The sequence below is a fragment of the Caenorhabditis briggsae genome (genome assembly GCF_000004555.2).
Source record: "Caenorhabditis briggsae complete genome, chrX, whole genome shotgun sequence".
NCBI lineage: Eukaryota > Metazoa > Nematoda > Chromadorea > Rhabditida > Rhabditidae > Caenorhabditis > Caenorhabditis briggsae.
This window is the reverse complement of record NC_013491.2, coordinates 19578648-19593885: the sequence shown is the minus strand read 5'-3', so window position 1 is coordinate 19593885 and position 15238 is coordinate 19578648. Positions and strand designations below refer to the sequence as shown.

General features: G+C 37.1%; 1 protein-coding gene across 1 annotated transcript; it reads left to right on the top strand.

Annotated features, from left to right (window-relative positions):
• Positions 1-8345: 8345 nt before the first annotated feature.
• Positions 8346-14129, top strand: Cbr-obr-3 (the record flags this gene model as incomplete). The annotated part of the gene is made up of 11 exons (XM_045240611.1): positions 8346-8552; positions 9439-9630; positions 9676-9765; positions 9815-9928; positions 10092-10184; positions 10219-10461; positions 11210-11397; positions 11444-12029; positions 12813-13084; positions 13131-13368; positions 13959-14129. 11 exons carry the CDS (start codon positions 8346-8348, stop codon positions 14127-14129), a joined length of 2394 nt encoding a protein of 797 aa, XP_045093547.1.
• Positions 14130-15238: the final 1109 nt, after the last annotated feature.

The window sequence follows — 15238 nt, the reverse complement described above, 5'->3', positions numbered from 1 at the left end:
TCCACGAGGAGGAGGACGAGATCACATGGCCTAGAAAACTCCAGCAATTTTGCTTCCGCGGCCCCAGAAAATTGCTGGTTTTTCTGTTTTCTGCATAAAGAAAAAACCAGCAATTTGCTGAATTGCTTCTCACTGAATACCCCCATAAAAGGAAATACGGTATTTATGTTACCGTACAATCTGGCTTAGTTAGGAAGTAATAGTTTTTAAAAACGACCTCCAGAGTACAAGTTCTGCAAATTCAGATTTCCTTGACCCGAAAAATATGTTTCTCGATCTACCTTCTTCTTTAAACGAACTTATCTTCCACCTTTTTTTGCCGCCTCTACACACTATTCTCCAATCGTTTTCTGCATCATCCCGTCTAGGTAATAAATCAAAATGATGCCCGATATGATGTTGCGCCTCCTCCTCTTCCTCCCAAACCACTTGCGTTTTTCCCGCCCGGTGAGGCTTTCGATGCCCCAATGCGCACTCATTTTGCGGGTTCTTTTTCCTCTGTTGTCCCCCCGCCAAATATCCGTTTATGTGTTCGCGTTCCGTCGCGTTTGTGTATTTGTGTGTGTGTGTGTGTGTGTGTGTGTACGCGGAAGACGGATTTGAGACGAGCGGAACACACTGGGAGATAAAGAGGACCCACAGAAACCACCAAATGCACATATTCTTTATAATATTGTTTTATAGTATCAAGGAGGAGATTCCTGGGATTTTTTCTTTCAAACTAAACTCAAAGCCTTCCTTAGGTACCTCTAGACACCAGTTCCGGACTTTTTCAGATTATTATGACTGGTTGTTGAGTCATGGTTTGTTTTTTCTCTATTTTTCGCATTTCATTTCATCAATTGAAAGGAGAAGTGGTTTTGGGGCGAGCCATTCAAAATTTATAGTTTTCTAGACTTTCACGCCATGAAGTGGTTTTTAAGAAACTTGAAAAATAGCATAAGGAGTAGAAAAAGCAAAGTTGTTCCTATCTTCTTCTCCTACTTCCATTCTTTTTGTTTAGTTCTGTTCGACCTCCCCCCCCCCCCCCCGTTTTCTCGAAGGGTCAACATTGCCCATGTCTTATTTTGTAGAACCGCTGCGTCTCCGCACTCTCATTGAGCAGTGTTTATCTCTTGTCCACTTTCCTTGGGTTTCTTCTTTTTCTATTGCTCCGTTGCTGTTCTTCTGCCCTCGGTTTCTCGTGTGCTTCACACTTTTTTCCTGAAGTTTTTTCTCTCGAAGCAAATGGCGGCGCCGGTTTCTTTCATGTTTTGGGTGGCCCCTTCGAGAGTCTTCTCCTCTATAACTTTTTCGCTTTTTTTTCTTGAAAAACTTCCGAACTGACATTCAGACTTATTCTTTCTCAACCTTTATCTTTGATTCAAAGGTCAGGCTCTTCTTTAAAAAAATTGTGGGCGTGTCCCTAGTGAATTGGTCCGGGTTTGAGGTCTTTTCTTTTTTAAAGAATGCCAAATCTTTTGCAGAACTTTTTCTATCGTTTTTTGAATCTTTTCCAAACTCAGCTCTCTCAAGAAAGACAACAAAGACCCATATTTTATTCATAACTTGCACTTCCTTTCTTTTTCAGGCTCTATCCTATCTAAACTGGTTTAGTGGAGAATATTTTGTAGCAACTCTTGTTTTCTTTTTTGATGTTAATTATTAGATTATATTGTCTATAACATTTTTTATTAGACATCTTGATTAAGAACTATTTTTTAATAATTTCCTGTCTAGTCGGAAATTTATAGTTCCAAGTACCAACTGATTCTAGAAACTAGACTAATAAATCTATAAACCACTGTTGTCTGACCGAAATTAATAAACCGTGGGCAGAGAGAACATGTTCGAACAAACATATCAAGTTCTTATTACTACCAATCGAGAGGAATGACCAGTGTTTCGATTTATTACTTTCTACACTTTGTCTGAAACTTATTTAGACTTCCGGTGTTTCGAAAAATCAGCTTTTCGTGGAATCCCCAAAACTAATCATTGAAATGAATCTTTATTGTTATTGAAGTATCGAAAAATTGAATTTGCTGCAAAAAGTTGAAATACTAATAATACGGGTCAATAAGATATTGAAAACGTGTTTTTGAGTTGATTTATACCATTTTCAATAGCGTGGTGCTCGGCTGTCAAGTTCCCGATTACTTCTAAAATTTCGTAAAATGTGAAACCTAGATTGAAAACTTTGCATTCACAGAATTTTTTGAAAGTTTCTAGTTTTTCAGTTTTTTGTCGATTTCTCACTTTCATCTGTTTTTGGTACAAAACCGGGCTAAAATGATGGGTATTTTGAAAAACTTGAAATTTTCAAAAATTCTCTGACAAGGGAACCTCAACACCTCACAAACCCAGATTTTGATGAAAATTTCAGGATAGGCTGGAAATCGCCTTTCTAGACGTTTCTGAAAATTTCAGAGTCCGCCCGCCATTTGATATTTCAAACTTTTTCTCAAGAACAAAAATATTTTTTATTTTTGAATTTTTTTTCACAATTTTCCAGATTTCTTCGTAAATTGAAAAAATTATTTTTTTTTGAGAAAAAGTTTGAAACATCAAATTTCATTAAATTTTAAGTACACCACAAAAACAATCAAGTTCTGGAACCTCCTAGGAGCGGAGAAAATCGTCTTTGAAAACGCTGATTTTGCACTGAAAAGGCAATTTTTGGTACGGAAACTGATATAACTCGGCTGAAACTGGCGGGCGGATTCTATTATTTTTAGAGGTGTCTAGATAAGTGATTATGAACATATCCTGAAATTTTCATCGAAATCTGGATTTGTGAGGTGTTGAGGTTCCCTTGTGAATGCAAAGTTTTCAATCTAGGTCTGCTTCATACTCTACAAAACTTTCTGAGTGATCCGACTTTGAGTATTAGGTTTTTAAGTAGAATGTACTCACTTTTTATCCTAAAATTAAGGCACCTAATTGCATTTGCTGAGTGTGCAAATTCTGGCCTAATGAATGTTAAAATTAGTTATCATTCCTCTTTGTTCTGTACTAGAAGTGAGTTCATCATTTTCAAATTCATGTTACCTCCCACAGTTCCACATAAAAACGCACGTGCCAAAAATATAATTTTTTCTTCTCGAACAAAAAGTTCACAAGTGTAATTTGAACCTTTTCGGAAAAATGTTCTGTGTCCTTCACTGAACATTTCCCATCACCAAGCTCTGAATTTTAAATTATAACAAATTCCTTCAAGAGCATTTGTGAATGACATGTTCCTGATTGATTTACAATGTGCTCTTTCCTTCTCCTACTTAACGAAACTTCTTCTCATTTTCATTTTCTTCTTCTGTGTAATCCAATGACTCTTTTCTTTTTTTTCTTCTCATTTTCCATATTGTTTTCTTTTTCTCGTCCGTCTTCTAATGGCATTCGTTGCTGGCAGAAAATTGAGAGGCGGGAGAAAATTAGAAAATTAGCGCCCATCCCATAGAATAATAGAACCAACCGATTGATTATGCTGGAAAATAGAAGGAAATGTAATCCTCTCGAATGGCTCTTGGGAGTAAAGAAAGGGAGGAGAAGAGAGTAAGAACAAAAAATGTTTTTCTACATTTTTTAAAGCCAATTTTCTAGAAGTTGGAGCTTCTTCAAAAAGAAAACTAGAGAAAACCAATTATGGCAGGTGCATGCATTTCTTGGAAATTGCTGATCGGTGGTGTTTCAGGCCTCTCCGTGTTTTCCGATGCCATGGTTCGGTGATCCTCTGGTAGTAAAAAAAGAAAACGTCATAGGAGAACAATTCTTTTTTCAATCCAATATTTTTTATTACATGTACCTCTTTCTCTTTGCCGTCTGTTCTCCTATTTTTTGCCAGTATTCCGATTTTTTTTTTCAGAATTTGCACTCTCAATTTGGGAAAGAAGAATCTACCACACTACTTTTCAACAACAAATTTACATAATCCATTTGGCGGCACAGCGAATCATGGAAGAATTCGACGAAAATAGCCGAAAGTCGTTGAAGGTGAGTTGTTAGTTCCGTTAGGTTTTTATGGAGACGAGTGCTTTTTCCTTTTTTTCCGAATTTCAAATTCAAATCCGCATTTCAAAACCTAAGCTCCTCCCATTTTTCCCAAATTTCGAACGCCCCCAAAGAACTACTCCTGACGAAATCAAAAAATTCGTGGAAATTCCAAAAAAAAAGCGAATAAAGTGAACGCTGTGAAATTCGAGAAAGAATTTCAAAGAGACCCCATGTGCTGAGTCTCTCTAATTTTGGCAGTCTCTATCACCTATCCACTGGAAAAAAATAGAAATTCTCTGCGCCCCCCCCCCCCCCAACAATTCTAATTGGCATTTTGAAATTGGACTGGCTAGAAAAAAAGGTCGAATTTCTTCCTTATTCGCTTTCTTCCTTTTGCCTTCTTCTATTGATTCCCTGATTTTTTGATATAGGCATGCCTAAAACCTACCGGAATCATCTTTGGAAGGTGAGTTCAATGGAAAACCAAGACAGGTGAAAATTTGATTTTAGGTTTGGGAACTGGGTTAATATTGTCACTTTGGTTGTTGACATAACTCCGATGTGGGAAGGAAAAAAAGTATGAAGACAAAACTGTCTCAGCGTTTGTGAAACGGTTCTTGGTTTATTGAATTGGATCACTTCTATGTCTCTATGCTCCTAGCAAAGTTTTTGTCTAATTTGTTGTTGAAACATCTTGAAATGTTTCTTAAAGTTGTCTGAAAATAGTGTTTTCCTCATTCTTTGTTGAATACAAACAAAATTTAACACACGTTAAAGGTGGGGGACAGGAGATTTTACGGGGGATTTTTGGGGCCAGAGTATGCATTCTACCGTGACGGTGTACAACGCTAAATGACACTCTGCGTACAGCTGTCGTCCTCGCCTTTATGTATGCAATCGGGCGACCGCTTTCTCTTTGCCCGTGTAGCTCAGTCGGTAGCGGCGCCGCACCTTCAATCCTCGTCCCACACGTTCAACTCCTCGAGAGGCATATTTAAACGAAATTTCGAGAACACTATTTTTTTCATGTCCCCCCACCTTTAAATAAAATTCGATTTTGTAGGTTAATGAACCATTAGTAATCTTGATTCTCATCTCGTGTTCTAGTTTGTCAGTTTTGTGTTCTTCAGAATGAATCGAAATTTTGAAAAAATAGAATCAGAAAACTCCTAATTACCTAATTTGGATTTTTTCATGGTTGGCAATAATTTCTTGTCCGCCGAACATCAACCTTGCGGTTAAAATGTTTTTTAATGCTCATCGTATGTTCAGCAGTAAAATCGTCGTGTTGAATTGTTAAATTCCATGCGCCTTTAAACTTTCTGAATAGTAAAAATTATTTCGTGCAGTTTTCTACAAATTTTATAGCGCCTTGAGTAGTTTTCACTGCTGCTATTTATATTTTTGCTATTGTATTTTTTGAAAACGATTGAACTACCCGCAAAATCAAGAAAAGTGGGCTTACAGCAAAAATTTCGAAAAATCTAGAAACCCTTGTTTTATCAGGCGCATGAATAATGTTTTAGGTCAGCTATCAAAGTTTTTCAACTGAAAATTTTCATATACCGTATTTCCTGTGATAGAAGCTCACCCAGATCGTCAGCTTTGAGCTCAAGCTCATCCTCCTAAACGGTACAAAAATATCTCACAATTCTAAATCATCGCTTGTTGTTTTTGAAAAAACAAAAACAAATAAACAAAAAACTCTGGAAGAGCATGATGACACGATTATCATAAACTGTGTTTTTTCCCCGATCGATGTTTGATTTATTTTTCTCCTGAACTATTTCTCTCATTCCCAGTATCAACAGTCATGGATTCTATCAGCCTTCGACTGCTGGAACTACTCCTGCGCCCAATCCTAATACTCAAAAAATTCGCTAATGAGGTTAGTCTGGAAAGAAAGTGTTCCTCTAAAATTTATTTCCTCTTTTTCTTCTTTCTGTGTTGCTTTTTTCTCTCGAATAGCCTGGGGGCACGACACTATAGTTTTATGTGCCACATATATTTTGGCTCTTTTTTATTTTTTGGAACAATCCTAAGGCAAATGTGTATCAAGAGACGTACATAGTTATCACACTCTGGAGAAATGGAACACACACTACATACTGACACTCTAGCAAAGCAGCTCATCTTTGTCGGTTTATATTTTTCGTGTTCTGCCATATATGTCAAGTTTCAAAAGGGAAGCTTACCACCAATGTTCACTGCGTGGGACTTGTGCCCATAAATCGACCTTTTGAATAACTTTCAATCAAAAATTCATACTTTTTTCGGGGGAAAAAAACCCTTTGAGCTTTTTTTCCCGTTTAGGAAGCAGTTTTCAGAGAAATATATTTTTTGTTTTTTGTGTAAAAAATCTCTTGATCTTGATTTTTGTAATTCCGTTGGCTACAACCATTTTCCGATTGACACTAATGATTCTCTAAATGTATGATTACTGAATTCCAGATTTAATGGGTTGGAATTTTAAAAAATAAATTATATTCGAAAATAAGTTCCAAAGAAACATGATTTGATCGAAATGTGTTTTCAAAAATGAAATGAAAAATTTCATTTTTGTAATTTTATTGTAATTTTTTAATCGAATTTCACTCGAATTGAACTATTGAGTGTGTTTTTGGGATATATCTTATTTGTGCAAACTTTTCAAATGAAAATTTAAACCTTCAGTACTAATAATGGGTATAATAATGAATCGTTTTTCTATTCAAACTGAATTTTTTTGATAACTTACTGTAGCCTATCAAAAAAGTTGGTTGCCGTAACACCTGTAATAAAAGGGCTCCCTTGCTTTTAACCTTGAGCCAATTTATCTTGATTCCTGTCAAAGATATAAAAAAGTTGTCAACCAATAAATTTTTATTATAGTATGTATCACAAAAATTTTATCTGTTGGCACTGTTTTGATATCATCTACAGGAAATGAGGTATATGAGCTCATAGTTGACAGTTTGACGGCTATTCAAGTCTCTCGGTAACTTGTTATCTGGAAAAAAAAATCATAACTTATTACTACTAACTTTCGTTCAAAAAATCTCTGGTCGTAATTTTAAAGAACCTCCATTTTTTCCCAATTTTTTTTCTAACCAGCAGCTGTACCTTGCTTTCTTTAAAAATACATTTCTTGAGATTTTTCCAATCAAAAAATGTAAATAGCATATCCGGCTTCCAAAAATTAATGAGGTTTTGCAGAAACTGCACGAGTCATATCCTCAAAAGACTTCAAGCCCATTTCCCAGCTCCCGCTGACCCTCATTTTTCACTTCACTAGGTACATTTGCATTTGCATTTTCTCAACCAACCCAAATCTCCCTTAGCCGCCTTCCGACTATTCTCTTATAAACAACTCCTTCTTCTTCCCGAGAAATTTTCACTTCTAGGTCCCATTCTTGTTTTCTTCAAAAACTTTTTTTTCTTTTTCATCGGCGCCGAACCGTAGAAGTACATCAACTTACTTCTATTTTTTCCTTCACATCTTTCCAAACATTCTTTTTTTTTCGTTTTTCCTATCACAAAACTTTTGTACATAAAAAAAGTTGTTCATCGTCAACCATTGATATTCAAAGTTAGGTTATGTTCACAATACAACGAGAAAACTGTACAATAGATTTTTTTTGTCAAAACCAAAAATTGCAGAGAAAAAAAAAACTGAAAAATTTCATGACTAACATAAGTAATATTATATTTCTGTTAGCCAGGGGGGGGGGGTGCTTGTTTAGTAGGTGGTGTTGTCTTGTCAAAATTTCGGTCGTTTTTGTTATCACTTGCTCCTTTTTTCTCCTTCTTCTTTTTTTTCCGGTTCTCTTCCTACTTTTTTTTTCCAATTCTCTCGTTCTTGAATACTAATTTTTTCGCATTACACAGCTCAGATTAGTGCGTGTTTGTGTTTTTTTAGATATCTCATTAAATCACTACAAAATGGGAAATAAGATGCGAATTCATTTTTCCCAGAGTGTTAGATTACGCAATTCTATTTTTGGAGGTTTTGCTTTTGCTTCTTCTTCTTTTTGCTTCCTCTCCATTCTTTTTTTGATGGGTTGACTCTAGACTATTATCGTGTTCAAGAGCTCCCGACGGGCCATGTAATTTGAAAACGAGAAGTGGTAACGATTTTTGGGCACGCCATTCTTCTGCTCTCTCAATCTCTCTTCCATAGCCTCTTCCCAAAATTTCCAATAGTCCTGTCGTTCTTTTTATTCCAAAAGTTGTTTCAAAATATTTCAAAAAAGCCTTGTCGCTCCTCCCAATTCTCAAAATATACTACTCCGAGCAACCGTGAGCAGTTTCTTGGTAACCATGTTCCCATTCGGCCGCTTCTTCCACTCCCAACTTTCTCATTTTAATCCGAATTCGTACTAGGCCCCCTCTCCACTATGTATTCCCCGATTTTAAGACTTATGGAGCGTCGCCGCGAGCGTAAGCTCACAATCACCTCACCGAATGAGGACGTAAGAAATGTGGAGCCACCTCCACAAAAGAATCGACGAGCATCACTCAGTGTCGCTTATCATCGCCTTTTATCATTCTCATCATCGCCCATCAAGGACTTGGAACAATTGAAAGGGTGGAGACTTAGACTAGTATAACGGAACAGCTGAATAGTTCCATAATTGTCAGCTGGAGGGGATACAATTACATTAATAAGAAATATGATGTACAAAAACGTGTTTTCCTGTTAATTTTTTTTCGCCCATTTGCACCATTTACCAGGTCTAGAGCTCGGCTATCTAGTTTCCGATAACTTTGAAAGTTCCGGAGGGTTTGAAATATACCCCGATTGATACATTTGCATTAACAGAATTTTTCGAAAATTTGTAATTTTTCAGTTATTTAGCGATTTCTGAAAAACACCCTTTTCTACCTATTTTTGCACTAAACTGTGACAACAGGTGTCTTTCAGAATTCCGTGAATAGCGGAAGAACTAGAATTTTTCAAAAAATTATGTGAATTCAAAGTTTTCAATCTAGGTCTGTTTTACGCTCTCCAAAATTTTCAAAATGATCCGACGCTTGGCAGCCAAGCTCCAGAGTACTGAAAATGTTCAAAATCAATGAAAAAACACATTCTTATGGACCGTTACTGTAGCTGATACCAAAACCCAAAAATTAATTGTTCATAGATCATATTCAAATAAACAAAACTACATCACAAGGCCACCTACATATGTAAATTACCCCTCGCTCATGTTCTCTGAGCGGATTATTGCCTTTTCCAAATGAGATAGTGCATGTGACCCGTCCCACATAGCTAGTAGCCGGTTTCAAACTTTCTCTATTCAGCTAAATGCCTAAAAAATCGAAAAAGACTAGAAAGGTATGACATGTCGTTGTGTGGGGGAGTCAATAAAAATGACGTGTATTTTTGAAAAACATTAAACAAACAAAAATAAAATTGATCAGCTAACAGCGCAACCAATGGTCTGAAAAATTCAATTTTTTCTGTAATATTAAACTGTTTTTTTTCAGAAACAAAAAAAAGAATATCGAGATGAGAAGAAGCGGGTCAACGAGGAGCTCCTTTCGGCTCTTCGGGACCCAACAGTGGTTGTAATGGCAGACACACTCAAGATCCGTGGAGCTCTGAAGAAGTGGAATCGATACTACTGTGTGCTGAAGCCAGGACTTCTGATTGTCTATAAGCACAAGAAAGCTGACAGGGTGAGTTCCCCTGAGCAATTGAAAATGAAGACTTTTGAAATTTAGGGTGACTGGATCGGAACTGTGCTTCTGAATCACTGTGAACTGATCGAGAGGCCATCGAAGAAAGACGGTTTCTGCTTTAAATTGTATCACGTAAGATTTTGAATTTTTTTAATAACAATAGCTGACCCAAGTTTTTTAGCCCATGGACATGAGCATTTGGGGAAACCGTGGACCACTTGGACAATCATTTGGAAGTTTCACCCTGAATCCACTCAACACATCATTCCTTATCTGCAGAGCACCAAGCGATCAGGTCAGTTGACTTTTTTATCATTTTCAACTTGACCTCTTTGTCTCTTTGTCTACACTATTATTTCGTGGTTAGCAAATATGTTTTTTTGGGGTTTCCGAAATAACAAAAACACACAAACATAGGCATTGACTCCATCCACTAAAATTTCCATCATATCATTCAGGCTGGCCGCTGTTGGATGGACGCTCTTGAGCTTTCATTCAAGTGCACTGGACTGCTGAAAAAAACCATGAACGAGGTAATTGATTTTCTCAATGTTATGAGCTCTTGACCTCTTCTCTCTATTTCAGTTGGATGTGAAAGACGAGAGTAGCGTCATGGATAGTCAAAGGGATGAATCGAGAATGTCTCGTGACTCGGATGGAGATGACATTCGTGGAACTATCGTTTCGGAGACTGATGCTGAGAAGCATTTCCAGGAAATTGATGATGTTCCAGATGAGGATCATGAAGATGGGAAAATGTCGGAGACTAGCGACACTATTAGAGAGGCTTTCACCGAGAGTGCATGGATTCAGAGCCCAAAGGAAGTGGTAAGTAGAAGGAATTAGGGATTATGCATACAAGATTTTTATGAAGTGGTCATCTGAATTTGAATATGAGAAATTATATATTGATTGAAAAGAAAAACATTTCATAAGCAAGCTTAATCTCCGATACCGAGAATGCTCTAGAAGCCCACAGTGAATGACCAAGTCAAGCTCAATTATCTCAGTTCTTTCGAAAGATATCGAAAACTTGTCAACTGATGAAATGTTAATAATTATACGACACGCATTTTGACAGTTGACGAACTTTTGATATCTTTTGAAGGCAGAGAGATAATAGAGCTTGAAGTGCACGTTAGCTTATATTTGAGCATTTCTGGTATAACGGTAAACCCAAGACCTAAACGGGCTAAACAAATCTTCTCTCCAGTTAATTTTTTTCATATCTCAGAGTTTGAAATTAACGTCTAAAAAAATTTGCCACGACAACTTGCAATCACGTCGTCTCACATCAAAATTTTCTAAAATTCCGTTGTTTTTTCAAAATTCTACCAGTAACAAATTAATTATCTAGTGCCTCCAGGGGCAGGTTGGATCAAGAAATTTCAAACTTGACCTTTTGCAACTTCTGACTAGTATAATTCTAGAATTAAAAAAAAAGGCATCCGAAAGGAACTCTTTTTATTGTTTCAATTGTTTGAATGTTTCTGAGAAATTCATCCACCTGAAACATTTCAAAAAGTTAAAGCAATCTTGAGAATTGATTATTTTAAAAATATTCTTCTTTTTCCAGTTCGGACCAGACGGATCCCTCACTGAGGAAGTCGGAGAGGAGAACAAATCCCTTATCTGGACTCTTCTCAAGCAGATTCGCCCAGGAATGGATCTCTCAAAAGTCGTTCTCCCAACTTTCATTTTGGAGCCAAGGTCGTTTTTGGAGAAGCTTGCTGATTACTACTACCATGCTGACCTGATCGCTGAGTATGTGATTTTGTTTACAGTCCTAGTTAGAATTTTCTGATTTCAGAGCGGTTGCTGAGCCAGATCCATTTGAAAGAATTGTGAAGATCACCAAATTCTTCCTCTCCGGATTTTACAAAAAACCAAAGGGACTCAAGAAGCCATACAATCCAATTCTCGGTGAAACATTCCGTTGCAAGTGGGAGCATCCGGATGGGTCAACGACTTTCTACATTGCCGAGCAAGTATCTCATCATCCTCCAGTCTCTTCGCTCTTCATCACCAATCGCAAAGCCGGTTTCAATATCAGTGGAACGATTCTGGCCAAGAGCAAGTACTATGGAAACTCACTCTCGGCTATCTTGGTCGGAAAACTGAGACTGACTCTGCTGAATCTCGGAGAAACATACATTGTGAACCTCCCATACGCCAATTGCAAGGGTATCATGATCGGAACCATGACTATGGAACTTGGCGGAGAGGTGAACATTGAATGTGAGAAGACGGGCTACAAGACAACGTTGGATTTCAAACTGAAGCCAATGCTAGGAGGAGCTTACAATCAAATCGAGGGAAGTATCAAGTATGGAAGTGATCGGTTGGCTAGCATTGAAGGAGCCTGGGATGGTGTAATTCGTATCAAAGGACCAGATGTGAGTTGGGATTTAATTATTATTCTAAAAGTTGGAAATCAGGGATGTTCGTTAAGGATATCCGGTAGCTATTGTTAACCCGGTATTAGAAGGGTCTCTCTAATATAGTTGATCTTCGGGTGGGGCTTGAAAAAACAAAAGAGCCCTCTGTAATAGAAGGGACCTCTGTAATGTAATAGAAATTCTTCAAAGTGTGTAGTTTGAAGTTTAAAATATTCCGGAAGTTTCACAATTTCACAGAAATCTGTTGAGCTTCTCTTTTGCTCAAAACTGGTTCACTATTGGTGCCAACTGATAAATTTTCATGAATTTTGAACGAAAATTCACTACTTTTATAATTAAAATTTTCCGAATAAAATGGCTGGAAAAATGAAAGGGCCCCTGTATATTACGGTATGTGAAAAGCAAAAAAAAAAATTTTTCTGCGTTTTCAAAATTTTGTTGTCAATTTTTCACCGATGTCTGCTCTTTTATGATGGTAAAACTGGATTTGGCAATATTCCGAGATTCTGAAATTCCGGAATTTTCTAAATAGGATTATTTTGGAATATCATATTGAGATTTTGAGAACTCTAAAATTGCCCGCACTTCCAATCACCGCGAAAAATTTCAAATATCTCTGTACTAACAGTGCTAAACTAGATACTAGTGTGAACCCCCAAACATTTTTTCAATACTTTCCTAACATTTGATAAGCAACCAGAGTCTTCTTGAGATAGACGTCAATCTGCAGAAAATGACTTTCCATTAACTACTAAATATGACTAATTTCCAATTTTAAAGGGCAAGAAAGAGCTGTGGAACCCAACACCAGATGTGATCAAAACTCGGCTTCCTCGCTACGAGATTAACATGGATGATCAAAGCGAATGGGAGTCGGCTAAGCTCTGGCGCCACGTCACCGAAGCGATCTCCAACGAGGATCAGTACAAAGCCACCGAAGAGAAGACGGCTTTAGAGAACGACCAAAGGGCACGAGCTAAATCCGGAATCCCACATGAGACAAAATTTTTCAAAAAGCTCAATGGAGATGAATACTCATACATCCATGCCGAGTGAGTTGCTAGGCAATTAGGAAGAATGAATATTGTAGATTTTCAGCTATCGACCATGGGACAAGAACAACGATATCCAGCAGGTGGAGAATAATTACGTCGTGAAAACGATATCAAGACATTCAAAGTCAAAAGCGGGACCAAGTGATCAATTGGGAAGTGACAACACGTCGGAGGCCAGTGAGAGTGATGAAGAGATTGTGGAGCCAAAAATCAAAAAGAAGGTTGTGGTCCCAACGACGTCTAAACCCATCCAACCTCCAGTGCCCGACGAGAGAATCAAGGTAAGTTCAAGTACCGTAAAACCTGTATTAGAAGAGCCCTTTTAACAAATGCGCCTCTTCTATAAAAAAAAGCTCTCTGATAGTGAGACGGGTTTGAAAACACAAAAGAGTTCCTGTAAGACATAAAAAAAGGTTCTCGAAAAAGGTTTTTTGAAAATGCCTTTTTTGGAATTTTTCAAAACCTCGAAATTTCCTATGTTCAAAATTTTGTAATTTTGGAAATACGGAATTTTTCGATTTTCAAAATATCGGGATTTCGGAATCTCAGAATTTTTGATTTTCAAAATTTTCTGAGTTTTCAAATTTCGGATGATTCTGATTTTGAAAAATCGGAAGATCTCTGTTAATACAGGGCCTCTGTGATAGAAAGACCCTGCGGAAAAAGCCTACAATTTAAAGGAAAACACTGAATAGTCCTCAAAAAAAATATTTTTCTCATTTTTTGAACTCCCAAATGTACCTTAAAATCACATGTACCCTAAGAACAAGATGAATTTTTGGATACTGGGCCTTTAGACTTGTTTACGTTTAAACAAGAAAAAAATCTAGAAGAAAATGTTGAAATTGTATTAATAATCCCTTTTTTATAGGAGATGGAACACAAATTCGACCTGGCCATCCGTCGAATGGAGGCAGCCAACGAACGACAATCTGCTCGTACCATCAACGCAATCCAATCCACACTTCTCTTCGTTTTTGTAGTCACATCAGTCGTCCAGTCCATTTTCATGTTTTTCATGTTCCGTAAATCTTCTGCCTAAAACATTGCCTGGTATAATTTGTTGTTTACAACTCTCGAGTCTTCTGCTTTTTTCCATGCTACCGTTTCCTGTCCTAGTCCAAAAAAAAAAATCTATTGTCAAACACTTTCAAATTCCAAGCCCTTCCATTTCAATGCTCCTTGTTTCCCCCAGTGCTGTGCTCTTCCTTCTACCCTTTAAGCCCTTCTTATATATAATTTTTTCTCCCCACCTTATGATTTTTCATCTTCCTAATTCCCCATTCTAAATATATACTTCTTTTGCTTTGCAAAACTGCTATATTAGTATTTCTCATCTTAATCACTATGCACATTTTTTTCCTTTTCCTACTTTTTTCTCGTACTTTATTTGTATTCGTGCCAAGAGAACAATTGTGAAAAATGAGTGAATGAATGAATCGTAAATCCAAAAAGATGCATGTGTTTTTTTTGCTTTTCCCTTGACTGAGATAAATGTGAGCCGACAAGAGGAATAGAAACCAGCTAAAGGGCGGGGAAAGACTTAATGTTTTACGATCGCATTATGCTCGGACCCATTTTTTCCTCTGGTGTGTATATGAGCTGCAATTTAGGATAACAAGGTACTTAAAGGTCGATAATTTGAGGTTCAGAGAATTTTTTTTTTCCTACGGTATATTAAAGTCGAGTGTTCCCCCAGACATTGCTTTCAAAAAGTTTTCAGTATCTTTGTCTGAGCAAATCAAGCTTCTTGAAGGCGTCCAAAAGTCATTCCTGTTCCGATGTTACAAGAAGTTCAACTATCCCTATATATCCTACTTTGATTGTCTCCGTGATCACAATTTAGAATCCTTAGAGTACCGTCGAATTCTATCCAATCTAGTTTTTATGTATAAAACTCTAGTTTCCCGGGGAATTGCAATTGCCCATAATCTATTCATTGTCCCGTTTCATCATAATCATCTAAGACGCCACCCATATTACATTCGCTGTACATTAAAAAATGCTTCAATACTTTCTGCTCAATTTCTTACTCTCCGTATTATATCCTGCTGGAACTCGCTTCCAAAACCGTGTTCCCACCCTTGATTTCATCCATCTCTTTTAAAACTAATTCAAGTCATGTTAATTTAACTTCTTTCCTGTTCCTAG